This window comes from Sinocyclocheilus anshuiensis, unplaced genomic scaffold, assembly GCF_001515605.1.
Source record: "Sinocyclocheilus anshuiensis isolate Anshui unplaced genomic scaffold, SAMN03320099.WGS_v1.1 scaffold195, whole genome shotgun sequence".
In the NCBI taxonomy this organism is placed as follows: domain Eukaryota; kingdom Metazoa; phylum Chordata; class Actinopteri; order Cypriniformes; family Cyprinidae; genus Sinocyclocheilus; species Sinocyclocheilus anshuiensis.
Window position 1 is genome coordinate 1790063 of NW_015548236.1, and position 19084 is coordinate 1809146.

General features: G+C 35.2%; 2 protein-coding genes across 6 annotated transcripts in view; one reads left to right on the plus strand and one right to left on the minus strand.

Annotated features, from left to right (window-relative positions):
• Positions 1-14451, plus strand: part of LOC107654729 (exostosin-1c) — a 58232-nt gene extending 43781 nt beyond the window's left edge. For all 4 annotated transcript variants that reach the window (XM_016441946.1, XM_016441947.1, XM_016441945.1 and 1 more), the window contains exons 3-12: positions 3198-3291; positions 5645-5752; positions 9463-9582; positions 9878-10010; positions 11515-11633; positions 11872-11967; positions 12091-12177; positions 13168-13328; positions 13451-13622; positions 13978-14451. In XM_016441946.1, coding sequence (XP_016297432.1) covers positions 3198-3291; positions 5645-5752; positions 9463-9582; positions 9878-10010; positions 11515-11633; positions 11872-11967; positions 12091-12177; positions 13168-13328; positions 13451-13622; positions 13978-14163 — 1276 coding nt within the window. In that variant the 3' untranslated portion in view covers positions 14164-14451. The remainder of the gene's footprint in view (positions 1-3197; positions 3292-5644; positions 5753-9462; positions 9583-9877; positions 10011-11514; positions 11634-11871; positions 11968-12090; positions 12178-13167; positions 13329-13450; positions 13623-13977) is intronic.
• Positions 14452-15534: 1083 nt separating this feature from the next.
• LOC107654731 (mediator of RNA polymerase II transcription subunit 30-like) overlaps positions 15535-19084 on the minus strand; it is a 6812-nt gene continuing 3262 nt past the window's right edge. For both annotated transcript variants that reach the window (XM_016441949.1, XM_016441950.1), the window contains exon 5: positions 15535-16176. In XM_016441949.1, the coding sequence (XP_016297435.1) occupies positions 16081-16176 (96 nt within the window). In that variant the 3' untranslated portion in view covers positions 15535-16080. The remainder of the gene's footprint in view (positions 16177-19084) is intronic.

Genomic DNA, 19084 nt, shown 5'->3' on the forward strand with positions numbered 1-19084 from the left:
ATCTTGGTCTCATCAGACCAGAGAATTTTATTTCTCACCATCTTGGAGTCCTTCGGGTGTTTTTTAGCAAACTCCATGCGGGCTTTCATTTGTCTTGCACTGAGGAGAGGCTTCCTTCGGGCCACTCTGCCATAAAGCCCCGCCTGGTGGAGGGCTGCAGTGATGGTTGAATTTCTACTACTTTCTCCCATCTCCCGACTGCATCTCTGGCGCTCAGCCACAGTGATCTTTGGGTTCTTCTTTACCTCTCTCACCAAGGCTCTTCTCCCCCGATAGCTCAGCTCTAGGAAGGGTTCTGGTCGTCCCAAATGTCTTCCATTTAAGGATTATGGAGGCACCTTGTGCTCTTAGGAACCTTAAGTGCAGCAGAATTTTTTTTTGTAACCTTGGCCAGATCTGTGCCTTGCCACAATTCTGTTTCTGAGCTCTTCAGGCAGTTCCTTTGACCTCGTGATTCTCATTTGCTCTGACATGCACTGTGAGCTGTAAGGTCTTATATAGACAGGTGTGTGGCTTTCCTAATCAAGTCCAATCAGTATAATCAAACACAGCTGGACTCAAATGAAGGTGTAGAACCATCTCAAGGATGATCAGAAGAAATGGACAGCATTAAGAGTTAAATATATGAGTTAAATATATGAGTGTCACAGCAAAGGGTCTGAATACTTAGGACCATGTGATATTTCAGTTTTTCTTTTTTAATAAATCTGCAAAAATGTCAACGATTCTGTGTTTTTCTGTCAATATGGGGTGCTGTGTGTACATTAATGAGGAAAAAAAATTAACTTAAATGATTTTAGCAAATGGCTGCAATATAACAAAGAGGGAAAAATTTAAGGGGGTCTGAATACTTTCCGTACCCACTGTATATATGTGTATATATATTGTATATATGTGTGTGTGTGTGTGTGTGTGTGTGTGTGTGACTGTTGCCTTGCAGATGTTTCATGTCTCTCATTTCACTCTGTGCTCTTTTTCTTCATACATAATAGCATCAATTAAACTCAAATTAATATTTAATGTCCATTTATGTATTTTTTATTTTATTTTATTTTTTGGTGCAGTGAATTAAGCGGGATGTAGGATCAGTCAGTCATTATCACAAAATAAAAAAAGTCCAGAACAACTTGCAGAAAAAAGTCCAACTGGGTTTCTATTGAGGAATTTAATACAAGCTCTCTAAGCCATTTTTATTTATTTGTGAAAATGCACTCTGTTTGGATGCTCAAAGATGATGCATGTTGAAAAAAAGAACTGAAATTGAATTCAGGTCAAAGAAAGATTGGCTCTTAATTTTCAGAGTGCTTTGAGAGGGGTGCCAAGACAGAAAGATGTATGGTAGCAGTGTTTACTCCACTGGCTCTCCGGTAAATAAACACACCTCCTGCTAAATGGAGATAGAGATGCTTTCATACAAGTGTGTTTACACTCCCGTTGGAGGTTTCACTCAGGGCCAGGCGGCGTGGACTTGTTCTGCTGGGCTGATGAAGAACATTGGGTTCTTTCAGCATTGTAACGGTTCTACCCACACATGGATAACCTGGAGCCAAGCAAAATGAGGGGTCTTACAGTAAAACTGAGGCTCAAATGATATCCAGTAAGAAGCACACACACAGTGCTAACACTTAGACCAGAAGCAAAACATTTTTATATGTCAATGAGAAGTTCATCAACATGGCAGAGATGTTGACAAGTAGAATATACAAAGCTGGAGATTGATATAAACAGCTTCTCAAGAACTAACTACAAAGTTTAGAAGTGCTACACCTGCAAGGAATTTTCAATCACAGTGTTTGTTATTTTAGTATTATTTATATACTATTGTAGTATTTTGAGTTAGTTTTCATTTTTATATTTTTTATTTCATTTTATTTTAAGCAATTTTATTATGTGCTTTTGTCAACTTTTTTTATTTCTAGTGATTTTTTAACTAATATTTATATTTTATCTCAGCTTCATTTCAATTACCAAAAACAATTTTAGTAGTTTTAGATTTATTTGTAGTTAACAATAACAAAACTGACAATGATGTCCAAAGTTACTTTGCAAGGCCCTTGAGGAACAGTTTACATTATTCTTTTTTTTTTTTTACTTTCCCTGTGACTTTCAGCAGACAATTAATATTGAATATGTCAGGCTGCATCAATAAAATGTTTTTCTGTTCAGGGCAGATGGCAGCTCAGCACTTGCTGTGCTGACAGAACATCTATGTGGGATCATATCTGTTGTACAATACCCAATTTCCATACTCATTAACACACTGGGTCAACCGCAGTTTTTTCCCACCTTCACCCTCACTTATCATCCAGCGGTGGCAATCACACAAAGCTTCTGGATTCAGCCTATTCTTAGAAACCATAAATGGTTGCCAGGGACAACAGCTTGAGGCAAAAACGATGGCTTGCTTAGATCAAAACACCCTTCTAGCATGGCTGCATTTTGAGTAGTGCCAGTGTGGCTCTCAAAGAGCCTCTCTTTAAACAGCCTTTGAACAGTTGTTCTTTGCACTGGGTAATGGGTTTCCTTAATGTTGGTGTTTTTTCATTTTACTTTCGGCTTCTTTGACACTTTATAGATAGCACAGAGAGAAAAGAAACAGGAAATGACAGAGGAACTCATGTCACTTATATGATCACCACAAATCAACATGTTAGAGCATGTTCACTAACCGCCTTTATTATATATATATATGTTGGTCTGTAATGTTTTTTTTTTTAAGAAATTCATATTTTTTAATCATCATGGATGCTTTAAATTGATCAAAAGTGACAGTAAAGAATTGGTTTGTTAATAAATGCTGTTCTTTTGAACTTTATATTTATCAAACAATCCTGAAAAACTGTATCACAGGTTACACAAAAATAAGCAGCACACCTGTTTTTAACATAACATAACATCTTGAGCACCAAACTAGTTTAAAATACATTACAATAGAAAACAGTTATTTTAAATTGAAATAATATTTCAGTATTTCATTACTGTTCTTACTCTGTTTTTGATCAAATAAATGCAGCCTTGGTGAGCATAAAAAACTATTTTCTAAAATATAAAAAAATTAGTGTATCCCTCCCTACTTTTGTTACTTTTTGGATCAGTTCACATAAAATCTGGATTCTGTAGCAAATCCTGCGCACTAGGCCATGACTGCGTTTGCCCTATTTTAACCGAATTTTATTTGTTTCTATTTTCCTTCCTAGATTTGATTATCAAGAGCTGCTCCACAACTCCACCTTCTGTCTTGTTCCCCGCGGTCGGCGCTTGGGGTCGTTCCGTTTCCTGGAGTCTTTGCAGGTAAAACATTTTTCAATTGACCCTGAAAACTGAATACAGCCAAGTATGCTTCAACAAGCCTTTTAGAGATGCAAGAAAGGTTTGGTAGATTATGAAAACAGTCAGGTCTCGGAGTCTCCCAGATAAACAGCACACTGCCCAGGCGCATATATTCTTGGCGTCCTGGTGGTGTGTGTGAAAGGGCCGGAAGCTCACGGAGGGTGTCCTCGCTTCGACTCTGCCGAGCCGTGCTGAATGGATAAATCCACAGAACGGTGGGTTTGGCAGCCAGCTCGGCCCTCACACTGATTCCTCGGCACTCCCTCGCTCTACTCCTCTGTCTTTTTCTCCCTCTGTGCTTTTCCATATAAGCCCCTGTCTGAGTTCCATAGATCTCTTTTCTTTGGAGGCAGCCAAAGCCACAGAAAGAACTGGCAATTACTAGCACTGCTGAAAGTTCTACAACAGAGGTTCTCAAACATTTCAGGCCAAGTAGCACCTAGTCAGGGGTAAGACTGATATTTTAGAGGTGGCCGGCACTAAACATTTTCAAGGTCATCAAAGGTGGCAGACCGTTACAGCCCTGTTACACTTCTTCATGTTCCTTTTAAATTTTTTCAGCAGTGGGTACATTGACATCTCTGGGTGCAAGCCTACAGACTGTGTGAGTGACATAATGCCATCTTTTGATTACTATCCATATTCCTATAATTAAGATAAATCATGCTGATGTCTCATCAATCCCTTGACTGGCCATTTTGCAGATTTATGGATGGATGCTACTAAAACAGCATCTAAAAGACACCTTCTGAAAGGATTTCAATGAAATATCACGTTGTTATGCCAACGTTGCAGCCCAGTCTAAAACATTAATACTATATTTTGGAATTCTGTCTAGTCTGACAAGAAGTGCTCGGAACAGGATATATAGGATAAAATTAAATTAAATAAACACAAATTAATATAGTACATTATCCTATTCCTAACTGTAGGCTATTTATGGATTCTAAGCAATGTAGCAACTACAATACAATTAAAATATCAAAAAATAATAAAATAAAAAAAAGTCCATTATCCTAACTGTAGGCTATTTATGGTTTCTAAGCAATGTGGCAACTAAAACACAATTAAACAATCAAAAATAAAGAATAAAATAAAAAGATACAGTCACAGGTGTGAGTTACATTTATTATTAATATTGATCAGATTGAACACAAATTAATAGGCTAGAGTTCATCATACTAACTGTAGGCTGTTTATGGTTTTAACATGGCAATTAAAAATACTAATACTAATAAAATAAAATAAAATGTGTGGTCACAGGTTTGAATTTTACAGTGGCTTCAAACGTGGCCCATCCAATTAACAACGGAACAATCTGTTTTATGAATGTATATGGATCATAACTACAGCCATTTAAATTAAAAACCTTGGTACTAAAAATCAGTACTGCAAAAATCCACATGCCACAGCATGAGAACTGATGTTCTAGAACATCCTCTGACCCCTATCATCCAGATCCTGCTTTTTTCCTTTAATCTCACAACCTCTCTCTGGTGCTGATTCCTCGACACACTCCTTTTAGAAAAATGGCTGTGCAAGCAACCACAGAATGGATCAGTGCCAAGAGGGATCCGTGCTAGTCGAGCGGCCCTAGAGCTATCATCCCAGAGCATGAAACAAAGGCCAGCTACTGGATCTCTGTGGGCTTAGTAGGCCAAGGTAGCAATCAGTCACCTGAAGCAATTTGTTGCTGTCCGCCCCTGTGTCCTCTAACGCTGTTTAGGATGAAAGCATGGCTGCACACAGCTAGAGGGGGTGTATTTGATGTTGGCCTGTTCTTAGGATTGCACTCTCTTGTGATTTAATTAAAAATCTCACTGTACAGCAGAATACGAGCTGAATGACGAAAAGAAGAAGAAAAAAGGCAAACAAGGAATCTGGGAGGAAAAGTAGAGCAACATCACGATGAAATAGTAAACAAGAGGGAAGGCGAGCAACTCCACTTCAATAAATCATGGACCCCTGTATCTCTCCTACCTCACCCTCCTATTCGGGGCGAGGGAGATGGGGTAATTAGCACATCTGTCTGGCGGTGTGTCTGATAAAAAAGCTGGATGGGAGCAGTGAGTCATGCACAGGCCCCTCTGAGACTTCTTAAACAACCAACAGCCTTTTCATCACACGCTATATATCTCTTAACCTTGCCTGAAGGCAAAATCAAATGCACTATATGTCTATTTTTCAGTGCATTTGGGGTGAACTTGGTCTGTTTTCTTGTGTGTGTTTTTGTTTTTCATTAGATGAATTGATTATGCTGATGCTAATTATAGTCTAAGCCACTGTCTGTCTCCTGTGGTTGTATCCCTCACAGGCCGCTTGTATCCCGGTGTTACTCAGTAATGGCTGGGAGTTACCTTTCTCTGATGTCATCCAGTGGAACCAGGCAGTCATCGAGGGCGACGAGAGACTGTTGCTACAGGTAACAGACCTTCGTGTGAAGAACTCCGAAGTCACTTTTCTGAGAAGGGAACATGAGGTTGGAAGAAACTGCTAATTAAAACATGTTGGTAGTTGAAAATAATATGCACAAGCACTTTTTTATCATGATTTCATATGAATGTATAAGGGAAAGTGTGTGTTCTTGGATTTTTTGACTGTCACCATTATCTAGTCCTGCTGCTGTGTGACATGAATATTTAATAAAACATTTCATTAAAGGGGTCATATGATGCGATTTCAAGTTTTCCTTTAACATTAGTTAATGTATAAGGTGTCATGAACTAACAATGAACATTCTAGAGCATTTGTTAATCTTGGTTAATGTTTATTTTATATGCCGTTTCTTTGAAATCAACTAATCTTGAAAAAAAAAGTAACAGTTTTCACGAAAATATGAAGCAGCATAACTGTTTTCATCATTGATAATAAAAAGAAATGTTTCTTGCACCAAATGAGCATATTCGAATGGCTTCTGAAAGATCATGTGACACTGAAGACTGAAAATTCAGCTTTGCCATTAAAGGATTAAATCACACTTTAAAGATATTTTTAAAAAAGAAAAAAAGGTTATTTTAAATCATAGTAATATTTCTGAACATATCTGGTTTTTTATCAGATAAATGCAGCCTAGGTGAGACATCTTTCAAAAACAAAACAAAACAAAACAAATTTGAAATCTTACCAACCCCAAATTTTTTAATAGTAGCTAACATTAATTTATATATTTTTTTAAATAAATTTACAACTTGAAATGTTACAAATGTATTAGTATATGTAGAAATTAACATTAACCAAGATTAATGAATAAGCATGTCACAAAATGTATAATCCAACCACGACAAGGTGATCGGAACCCCTATGTGAATTAACTTTTGCTAATTCAAATGGACTTTATAGTTATTTTGTATTTATAAAGTATGTTATTACTTGAGGCTAAAAACACCGCACTAGAGCATACCATCAGGGTTTTTTTTTCGCGATAATGACCAACTGACTGTAAATAAATACAGTACGTTAACAAAAAATGATGTGATATTGATTAGAGTTTGAAAGTATTGTATTACTTTACCTGTATGCCTATGTTATCTTTAATCTAAAAACAAAACAGTCTAACAACAATGTAGCTTAGGGCTGCACGATTATGACAAAAATCATAATTGTCGATTATTCCCTTGAAATTGTAATTGCGATTATGAATTACGATTATCACAATTTACATTGAATGATGTTTATACCATTGTTTGATGCAACTGCATGCCGTATTTTTATATGAAAATAAACAAGCTGAAAACACTCTAACTGAAAAACCTTTAGTGCTTTTCTATAGTATTAAGCCTCAAATGTCAAATATACATCGGATTGGTTTCTTCTTTAAATTATAAAAAAAGTAAAAATATGAATGGCATTATAATGTTGTACTAAAACTAAAACAATGGAAAAACCCTTAAGATAACATGTAGAAATAAAAAAAAAACATATCTTAAGCGTGCAGAATAACATAAGTGGACTTTGAACGATTTATTGCCGCTTTGAACGATTACTTAATTGTGGCATCCATAATTGTAATCGCGATTAGAAATTCGATTAATTGTGCAAACATTAAAGCATGTCAACATATTCTGTTACACCAAATAATGATCTTTAAAAAAGCATCATATGACCCCTTTAAGGTTCAATTTGTTAACATTAGTTAATGTATAAGGTGTCATGAACTAACAATGAACATTCTAGAGCATTTGTTAATCTTGGTTAATGTTTATTTTATATGCCGTTTCTTTGAAATCAACTAATCTTGAAAAAAAAAGTAACAGTTTTCACGAAAATATGAAGCAGCATAACTGTTTTCATCATTGATAATAAAAAGAAATGTTTCTTGCACCAAATGAGCATATTCGAATGGCTTCTGAAAGATCATGTGACACTGAAGACTGAAAATTCAGCTTTGCCATTAAAGGATTAAATCACACTTTAAAGATATTTTTAAAAAAGAAAAAAAGGTTATTTTAAATCATAGTAATATTTCTGAACATATCTGGTTTTTTATCAGATAAATGCAGCCTAGGTGAGACATCTTTCAAAAACAAAACAAAACAAAACAAATTTGAAATCTTACCAACCCCAAATTTTTTAATAGTAGCTAACATTAATTTATATATTTTTTTAAATAAATTTACAACTTGAAATGTTACAAATGTATTAGTATATGTAGAAATTAACATTAACCAAGATTAATGAATAAGCATGTCACAAAATGTATAATCCAACCACGACAAGGTGATCGGAACCCCTATGTGAATTAACTTTTGCTAATTCAAATGGACTTTATAGTTATTTTGTATTTATAAAGTATGTTATTACTTGAGGCTAAAAACACCGCACTAGAGCATACCATCAGGGTTTTTTTTTCGCGATAATGACCAACTGACTGTAAATAAATACAGTACGTTAACAAAAAATGATGTGATATTGATTAGAGTTTGAAAGTATTGTATTACTTTACCTGTATGCCTATGTTATCTTTAATCTAAAAACAAAACAGTCTAACAACAATGTAGCTTAGGGCTGCACGATTATGACAAAAATCATAATTGTCGATTATTCCCTTGAAATTGTAATTGCGATTATGAATTACGATTATCACAATTTACATTGAATGATGTTTATACCATTGTTTGATGCAACTGCATGCCGTATTTTTATATGAAAATAAACAAGCTGAAAACACTCTAACTGAAAAACCTTTAGTGCTTTTCTATAGTATTAAGCCTCAAATGTCAAATATACATCGGATTGGTTTCTTCTTTAAATTATAAAAAAAGTAAAAATATGAATGGCATTATAATGTTGTACTAAAACTAAAACAATGGAAAAACCCTTAAGATAACATGTAGAAATAAAAAAAAAACATATCTTAAGCGTGCAGAATAACATAAGTGGACTTTGAACGATTTATCGCCGCTTTGAACGATTACTTAATTGTGGCATCCATAATTGTAATCGCGATTAGAAATTCGATTAATTGTGCAGCCCTAAATGTAGCCTACAAAACACTTAGCGTTGTAATAAGACGAACACTGCAACACTATTACTGTAATGTTCCTGTAATGTAAGCCCTCTGCTTTCAATCAAATCGATAAATGAGAGATTAAAGATGGCACCAATGAAACGAGCCAGCTGTATCAAAAAGACGCGACAGACATAAAATTGGCGTCAGTTAAAAAAAATATATACAGCTTTGCCGCGGACGACGATGAATATATAGAGCCATTATAAAAGATTTTAATAAGACATTTAAATAATTAGAATATAAAAATACTTCCAGTTTTTTATAGGCATAGTTATTTTTAGCTCTTCAAACCAGCTGGATATGTTGCTTGAAATGGAAAACGGGTATTCCTTACATTATTGTAATGCAATGTCGTAAATCTAAACACACTGGTTAGTAGCGAAACTAGTTTCTACCGTTTGCTGCACTTTGTTATTCTTCTCTCACATTCACAGAAAATAAATTACTTCCGCGTTGAAAAATAAGGTGGGTAGGCCTACTGTAGCATTTCACTGCAAAACACTATTTTGTCAGTGCTGCACATTTAAGAGTTTGTGGAGGTGGTCGACAGGTAGAAACCATAGGTTTTTATGGGAACACCAATTAGCCTCACCGGTGAGTTCTTTGTCACTTTGTTCCCTCAGGTACCTTCCACTGTGCGGGCTGTGGACATTACCAGGGTGCTGGCTCTCAGACAGCGTACACAGATGCTCTGGGAAGCCTACTTCTCCTCCGTGGATAAGATTGTACTCACCACACTGGAGGTGAGAGCTGGGTCAGCTTAGATGTGTATACAGCGGCGGATCTGACAGAGAGGAAGGTCTGTCAGGGGAAATTAAACCAGTGCAGGATGCCATACATCATTAGCACATACTTAGTCCCCTGCCCTTAGGTTAATTGGCAAATGAACTGTCAATTTTGAACAAAAGTATGGCTTTGGTCTGCCCTCTTCTGGCCAGCAGGTGAAAATAAACATCTTTAAAACCAATAGGGATTAAATGTGCTTTTGTGATTTGATGTGATTGTTATATTTAATGCTGCCGTCTTGATGTCTGTCAGATCATAAAGGACAGAGTGTACTCACACATCTCCAGAAATAAATTCATGTGGAATGCCTTACCTGGAGGGCTGCTGGTTCTGCCCGAGTACTCAACGCACTTGGCACACTACCCCTTCTATTACTTAAACCTCGGTAAGCCTGTGCCAAATCTTTTTAAATATTTTGTAGTATGCATACTTATTTGGAATGGAATACTAGATGTACTTCATTCTGTGCCATACATTACACTCTTAAAAATAAAAGTTTATTATTGGCATCTATGAAACTCCAAACTTTCCATTGCACAAAATGTTTTTTATAATTGGGGGGGGGGCTCATTAGATTATTAAAATATTCTTTACACTAAGAAAAAAGGTTCTTTGAGGATCCCGAAATGGTTCTATGACATCGCTGCAAATCCCCTTTTGGAACCTTTATTTGTAAGAGTGTGTATTGCCTGAATACAAATTTGAATGGAATAGCAAGCAAGCAAGCAAATAATGAATAATAACAAAATGTACATTATGAACAAAACCAATAAATATGTTTAAACATTTGTATTCTACATTGTTGTCACATGACCTCATTATTGTATATTGCATGTTAGCTATTTAGCATTTTCATCATATCTTGTGTAAATTGTGTTTTATAATATATAAATCAAACAACGAGTCAAGAAAGATGTTAATAATCATGGTTGATATTCAATCATCATTCATTCATCAGTTAATTTGTCACACTGTAAGGTTGATTGTATTGCATTATGGGATACAGTATTTCACACAGTATGCTCTGGTTGTATACTGCATATTTTGACAAATGTAACAAATGTAATGATTTGACTGTATGCAACAGTATGCTTACTGCAAAAAAAAAAATTAGTAGTAGTTTGGTAGCAGTGTTTGGTATTAACCAAAACTAAAAGTATTAAAAATAGGTAATTGAAAATAAAATATAAATATTAGGCTAAAAACGTAAAAAAAAAATTATGGAAATTATAAATGTTGTCTTGACAGGTAATTACTAAAACTGAAATCAAAAAAATAAGTTAAATCTAATTAGAAATGTTAAAAATTAAAATGAATAAAAAACACAAACTGAAAAAAACACTAAAACTTAAACTAAATTTAAAATGAAAACTGAAAATGTGAAAAATGTTAATTCAAAATATTAATGAATACTATAATCTAGTGCTGTCAAACGATTAATCGCGATTAATCACATCCAAAATAAAAGTTTTTGTTTGCATAATATATATTTATTATATATATATAAATACACACACATACATGTATATATTTCTGAAAAATGTGTTACTTTCATATATTAAATATATTTATTTATAATATAAATTATATTAATATAAATATAGACATGTAAATACATCTAAATATTTTCAAAATATATACTGTATGTTTGTGTATTCATATATACATAATAAACATACACAGAACACACACATATATTATTCAAACAAACACTTTTATTTTGGATGCGATTAATCGCGATTAATCGTTTGACAGCTCTACTATAATCGCATATAAATAATATTAAAATAACACCGTAATAGTTTGCCATTTCAAACATTGTGCCATTGAGCACTATACTAAGTATACTAAGGCAAAGAACGCTCAATCTTTTTCCTCTGTTGATGTAGGAATCAGTCCAGGTCAGGAGTTCACTGCTGTAATTCACGCCACCTCACCTCTGGTCTCCCAGTCTCAGCCAATCATGAAGCTTCTTCAGGTCGTCTCCAAATCAAAATACTGCTCACAGGTACAGTACTGCAAAGTCAGTGTTTATAAAAATATAGAGTAATATGGATTTTTTAAAACTTAAAGTAATAGTTATTGCACCACTAAGGAATGACCTTTTGTTCAATGATATCAATGCAGAGCCACATCAGTTCAGTGTTAATATAGTTGGATACAGACAAAAGCCAACAAGAAGACACATCAACCAGTTTGGTGTGCATGCTGTGATAGTGTGTGTTCTTGTTTGGGTTTCTTGTCAGATCATCATCCTGTGGAACAGTGAGAAGCCGCCCCCTCACCGGAGTAAATGGCCGGCTATGCCAGTGCCCCTTCTCATCACAGATGGCAGAAGAAAAGTGAGTATTCAAGTGAGAGAACAATCAAGTCATGTCTGTGAGCAGTGGCGAGATCTTGCGCTCTCTCTCTCTCCACCTCGTGTCTCACTCAGCTCTTTTCTCTGCCATCTTCTGTGCTCGCAGACGAGCAGCCGTTTCCTGCCTCATGCAGCTATTGAGACGGAGGCCGTTTTGAGCCTAGATGAAGACACAGTGCTGTTGACCAGCGAGGTATAGAGTTTCCTCTTCATCCTGCATGGTTTTATTTCACTTTAATCTATTTTAAATTAAACTTTCATTTATTTATTAAAATTGTGATCATTATTTTATTTATTTATTTATTTATAGTATTATAGTATACATTTTATTCTTTATCCTTAAATGATTTTAAAATTGAATTTTTTCAAAATGTGTGTATTTTATGTGTATTTAAACTTATATAACTTATACTACTTTTATTTATAACTTTTAGATAGATAGATAGGTTTAATACAAATTCACTGTAACTGTAAAAACAGAACTAGCCACCATGATTCTGGGGTGCTCTAGCTGGTTGCTATGGTGCAGTGTTGTTTTAGTATATTTGAGATGCTATAATAATTTTATAATAATATTTTGAATTAGTTTTGATTTTCATATTTTCAATTTTCAGTCTATTTTAGTTTAGTAATTGTTTTTATAATATTTTATATTTTTTAATGTTTATGTAGTTTTTATTCATTTTATTTCACATTTGTGTATTTTAGTACATCACGTTTAATTTAATGAAAATTAAAAATGTTTGTTTCATTTTGTTTTTATCAAATATGCATTTTATAAAATCTCTAATTCTCATGTTTTTGAAGTTTGTTTTTATCTAATATTTATATTTTTTCAGATATATATATATATATATATATATACACACACATACACACACACACACACACACACACACATATATATATATATATATATATATACACTGTATATATACTAAAATTTCTCAATTTGATGTAAGTTTTTGAAGCTTGTTTTCATCTAATATTTATATTTTATTTCAGCTTCATTTTAATCACTGAAAACAATTTTAATAGCTTTGCTATTATAATTGATTGGGGATTCTAGTAGATGCCCTGGGTCATAAAAAGAGTCTAAACTAAATTAAATAAATCAGATTGCATTGTTTTGACACATGACAAAGCTAATTCATGTTTTTCCTCTGTAATCTGACACTTCCAGATCAATTTTGCTTTCCATGTGTGGCGAAGTTTCCCCGAGAGGATTGTTGGCTACCCTCCCAGAAGCCATTTCTGGGACCCTGTAAAGAAAGCCTGGGGCTACACCTCTAAATGGACCAACGAGTACTCCATCGTCCTCACCGGAGCGGCGTTTTATCACAGGTAATTGGCTGCAGCTGACATATCCTGACAGTGTTGACGTCTCTCACACTTCATCAAGCTCTCTAACATGATCAGCGGAGACAGTGCTCTTGATTATGTGTTGATGTCTTTGCGTCTCACAGGTACTACCATCACCTGTTCTCTCACTACCTGCCCTCCTCTCTGCGTGCGCTAGTGGATCGCACCTCTAACTGTGAGGATATCCTGATTAATTTCCTGGTCTCCTCTGTGACACACCTGCCACCGATTAAAGTAGCGCAGAGGAAGCAGTACAAAGAGATGCCCACCCTGCAGGTGAGGCTAGAGAGCCAACATTTTGTACTTACAATTCTGCTCATAAGTTTGCATACCCCTTGCAGAACGTGGTTTACATACCTTTGAATCTCAAAGAGATAGTTCACCCAAAAAAAGGTGTTTTTAGGTTTTATGAGTGCTAACACTTGTTAGTGTTATGGAAGAATGACTTGATTTGAGACTATTGTGTAAGTGTTTTGGTAGTTTTAGTTCATTTTGGAAGTGAAATGTATTGCTGTGCCAAGCTGAAAATTGGTAATGAGAAGTGTGTCCTAGCAATTGTAAAAAAAAAAATTTTTTTAAAAAAACTGTAGTGTGATATATTTTTGACATCTTATTTCCTGTCCACTCTAAGGGCACTAAGATGGCCCCATGGGCGAACCCTGAGCACTTTACCCAGCGGCAGGAGTGTGTCAACACCTTTGCAAGCTGGTTTGGTTACATGCCTCTAGTGCACTCTCAGTTTCGCCTGGACCCCGTACTCTTCAAGGACCACGTGTCCGTCCTGCGCAAGAGGTACAAAGACCTGGAGCGCGTCTGAGCCAAGATGAACGAGTGGCGATGGGTCACAAACTGATACTTATGCTGATGGAGAGACTTATCTCTATACCTCCGCTACTGGCTGCTAGCTTGTGGACAAGAGACAGGTTTTTGCCTCTTATGACCAGTTCTCAATTTATGACTGACAGCTTCATGGATGAGAAAACATCACAGATCTGTCAAATCATTCCAGCTGCTGTTTGACCGGAGGAGTTTGTAGCATTAAGGGTGCCTAATGGTGCATTGGACGAACAAAGCAACTGACTGATTACATGAAGTGGTAATTACATGACCAATAAAATAATTCTGAAATGCAAACGGTGTGTGTGTGGCTGTATTTGTGAAATTGTGGTTTTATTTTGCTGTTCCCAGCAACTGTGCCTAAAACTATTACCCAAAATGTGGGTAGTTAATAAATAATAAAAACATTTTACTCTTCAGTATCAAGACATTAGATGAAAAGTAGTATCTTTTGTGATGAATCTTTTATTTTTTAGACAATTTAGAGTTGAATTAGATTAGAAGAAAACAATTTATATGAAAACATATGGAAAAGTTGTATAATTACAGATGCCCAAGCAAAGGACTGAAAGAGTGGATTGTAATGAATTGTTCAAAAACAACAGATTAAATCACAGACAAATCTCAAAGAGCAGTTACTGAATCAACATTGATTTGAAAATTAAATGGAGCTTTGTGCACTTAAAAGTTTGCGAAAATTAATGTACGTTAATGTAATTGCTGACTGGTAGTTTATACAACATGTAGTTCAAGATGAAATTTTGTAGTTTTATTCATGGCTGGTATGAGTTTTTAAAAGCATACACTACCGCTCAAAAGTTTGGGGTAAGATTTATGTTTTTGAAACAAGACTTTTATGCTCACCAGAGTTGCATTTATTATACAGTGTAAACAGTAATGTGAAATAATAATACAATTTAAAATAACTGTTCTATATTTTAATATATTTTCAAATGTAATTTATTCCTGTGATCAAAGCTGAATTTTCAGCATCATTACTCCAGTCTTCATCGTCACATGATCCTTCAGAAACCATTATAATATGCTGATTTGCTGCTCATAAAAAGATTTCTTATTATCATCAATGTTGAAAACAGTTGTGCTGCTTAATATTTTTATGGAAACTGTGACAAATGTTTTCAGAAAACTTTGATTAATAGAAATTGAAAAGAACAGATTTACTTGAAATATTGAAATTCTTTTTAACATTATAAATATGTTTAGTTTTAGATATAATAGCATGTTACACGGAAGGTAATGTCAATTGCTGTTGTGAATTCTGTTTTTGTATTTCCTAAAAGAAAAGACATGACAAAAGAGTTGTTTTTCTTTTGTATTTTGTATAAAAGTCTTTAGTTTACAAAAACAATCATCCTGCGATTCATTCAGGTTTTTTTTTTTTCAGACGATCCTTTCCCTAGAAGGCAGATATCAGAAGTGTAATGCAGAGCTCAGGGAAACACACACTCTACCCGAGTACATATTTGCTGAGGAGCAACAGTGTGAAACACATCACACAGTTCAATGAATGCACAAAAGATCATAGTAGGCACTATTATTCACAAAGCTTAGTCCGCAGTGCTCATTTATCATGCCAACAACACGGCTAGCTTACATCATCTGCATGGCTTTCACATTACTTCCTGTTTCTGATGCTAAATCAGTGCTTTGATGAAGCAGTTATTAATCAGAGCATTGGGATTTAACACTGTAAATTAGGCAGGACCACAAAGAGCTGCCAAGCCTGATCTCATTTGTCAAGATGAAATATTATGTGGCATTTGCACGAGCAGTGAATGAAAGGCAGTCTGCCGAACACTGCTATCCGTGTGAAAGCACCTGAACGTGTGAGAGATGAGGGCTGACGGAAGATGGTCAGATGTTTACTAGGAAGCTGTCATTTTCGCATGGTGAGCATGGCATTGACGTCCCACAGGAGGTTCCTCATCTGGTCCATTAGCACCTTCATTTCCTGGTTCTTCTTCCTCACTTTCTGTTAAAAAAAACATGAGAGGAGAAGCTCAGAGCACTATTATTACATGCAATGTTATTACATGCTTCGTTTAAAAAGTTTTTTTTTTTTAAAGAAATTAATACTTTTATTTAGCTAGGATATATAAAGTAAAGGCATTAATAATGTTACAAAAATATTTTGTGTCAATTATTTTATATGAACTAATTTCAGAACTTTCTATTCATCAAAGAATCCTGAAAAAATGTATCCGTCTCCACAAAAATACTACACAGCACAACTGTTTTCAACATTGATAATAACAAGAAATGTTTCTTGAGCAGCAAATCAGCCGATGCCAATGCCGATATTTAGAAATCAGGGCAGCCGATGGCCGATATATGATGCCGATTTTTTGGGCCGATATGTTTGACTGTAATCAAATAAGCGCTGCGCTCACAAACGCTACTTTATCAGGCATTACATGAAAGACGAAATGAAAATGACATCGAAGCTTTTCTGAAGAAGATTGGTTCTTTTCAAAGATACATTCATATAAAAACACCCGCGCTGCATTTTAATTTTGAAACGTGCAGTGCTCAGTTTATTCAAGGAAGTATAAGCCTTTTGGAAAATCTATTTGTGGCGGTCCTTCTGTTGTGACGAGCCGCCACAAATAACTCAATGTATGGGAAGCACTGGACACTGCTAGAAGTCAAATGGCCAAGTGATAAAAATAAAAGAGTTCGCACATATTACACAGCCAGCTGCTCATAACTGCTTAAAAGTGTACTGGCCACGAGCGATGACATCGTGGAGGCTATTGTCGGACCTACACACACATTTCATGAGGAAAGTTAACGTGCAAGTTATAATCAGCCCAGAAGTTTCGTCTGAATTGCATGCGTTTCTACTTTCACATGCAAATGACTTGTTGCACTTATGAATATTTTAACTTTCCGCCATCAATTCTAGTAGGGTAAAACGTAATTACGCTTTTGAAACGGTCTATTTTGCCCTGCCATCATTAGCTGAAGCTGTGTGTGAACAAGAAGCGGCTGCAGTCAGTGTGTGAGTTGCTCAGTGTCTCACGCAGCCAGAGAGAGATTCTCCGGTGTTCAGCAACAACGCTTAGCTGCCCGCAGATGCACCTGCCTATAAATCGGCCTAATTTGCAGCACAATCGGCCAATGCGATTAATTAAAAAATGCCAAAAATCGGCCGATCAATCGGTCGACCTCTAGTTTATATTCTACCTTTTGTGATTAATTTATATTTTAACCTACAAATTACAATTCCTTCATTTAAACACATACATTATATATATTTACAGATTTTATTATACATTTGCAAATTATAGCAAATAAAAAGACCAAATTTGAATATTACATTTTTATATTTTATATTTATATTTATATACATACACATAGGGATATGCCGGTATCAAACTTTCATGTTGCGATTAATTGCTAATGCTTTTATCACGGTATGTTGTATTATCACGATATTGAAATTTAGTTGCAAAAAAGTGTCGTAATAAAGTACAACAGGTTTAATAACTTTTTTCTTATAACAAAAATAACTGAACATTTAAATACAATAAAGCAATACACAAATGTATAAAGTTAAAATTTTAAAATAATTAAAGTGCAAAGGAACTATAAAGACCAATAGGTATCATTTTACAATAAGATCTCATTAGTTAACCTTAGTTAATGCATCAACATTCACAATGAGCAACAGCTACACTTGCTACAGAAGTTATTAATCTTTGTAAAAAAAAAAAAACATTAAACAACACAGTTGCAAAGTTGCAAAGATTTTAACAATGTGTTATTAAATATTTGGAATTACCTAAGATTACTGAATGTTTAGATTATTATTTTTTTTATTGGGAGTTTGTTTACTAATTAATTAACTAATGTTAACTAATGAAGCCTTAATGTAAAGTGTGACCAAACAATAATCAAAACACTTTCAAACAATATCTAGGGCATGTTGTAGTCCAGATTCAAATGTAAAAAAGTTTGAAAATAAACAGCCTATTAAAGGGGTCATATGATGCAATTTCAAGTTTTCCTTTCTCTTTGGAGTGTTACAAGCTGATTGTGCATAGATAAGATCCCTGAAGTTGCAAAGACTAAAGTCTCAAAACCAAAGAGATATTCTTTATCAAAGTTAAGACTCTGCCACGCCCCCCTAAAACGGCTCGTTCAAACACGCCCCCACATATCTACCTCACTATGTGGAAATATTAGCATAATGCCACCCAAATGTGCACGCAAAGAAAGAAGGCGTGGTTTCAGTAACCGCAGTTAGTGTTGAAGCAGCCATGTCAGGGAGACGCTGTGTGTTTCTAGGCGAAAGCAAAAGCACTTTATTTGGCCTTCCGAAAGTAGATGCATTTAGGAATCTTTAAGATTACTTACAACAGAACAGCAATGCATTTTATGGACGACCATTTCGTGAACCTAGGAGAGGAGGTAATTCTGACTCTGCGCGTGCGTGCGTGCGCGCGTGCGCGCGTGTGTGTGTGTGTGTGTGTGAGAGAGAGAGAGTGAGAGAGACCAGCTTCATCACTGTGTCTGTCACACGACTCTGAACGGCTGCATTTCTGCAGTTTAGCGCCATCTGTTTTCAGAGAGTGAATGTGCACTTTATCCAGAGCGTCGCTCACGCGTTCCACTATGCGCTTCTCATCCGTGCTTGTTTACATCAGAATGCACACGTGTCTTTGACGCAGCTTACAGTGGTATTGTGCATTTAACCAGTTGATGGGAAAAGTATTCTTAAAATGTGTTCAAAATTCTGAATAATTTGTAGTAAATAATTATTCTCTGTATTTTGACGTGCCCACGATAACAATATTGTGCATATTCATTAGCATGATATATCGCATTACCGAATACCGGCACATGTCTACATATACCTATATAGACATATACATATA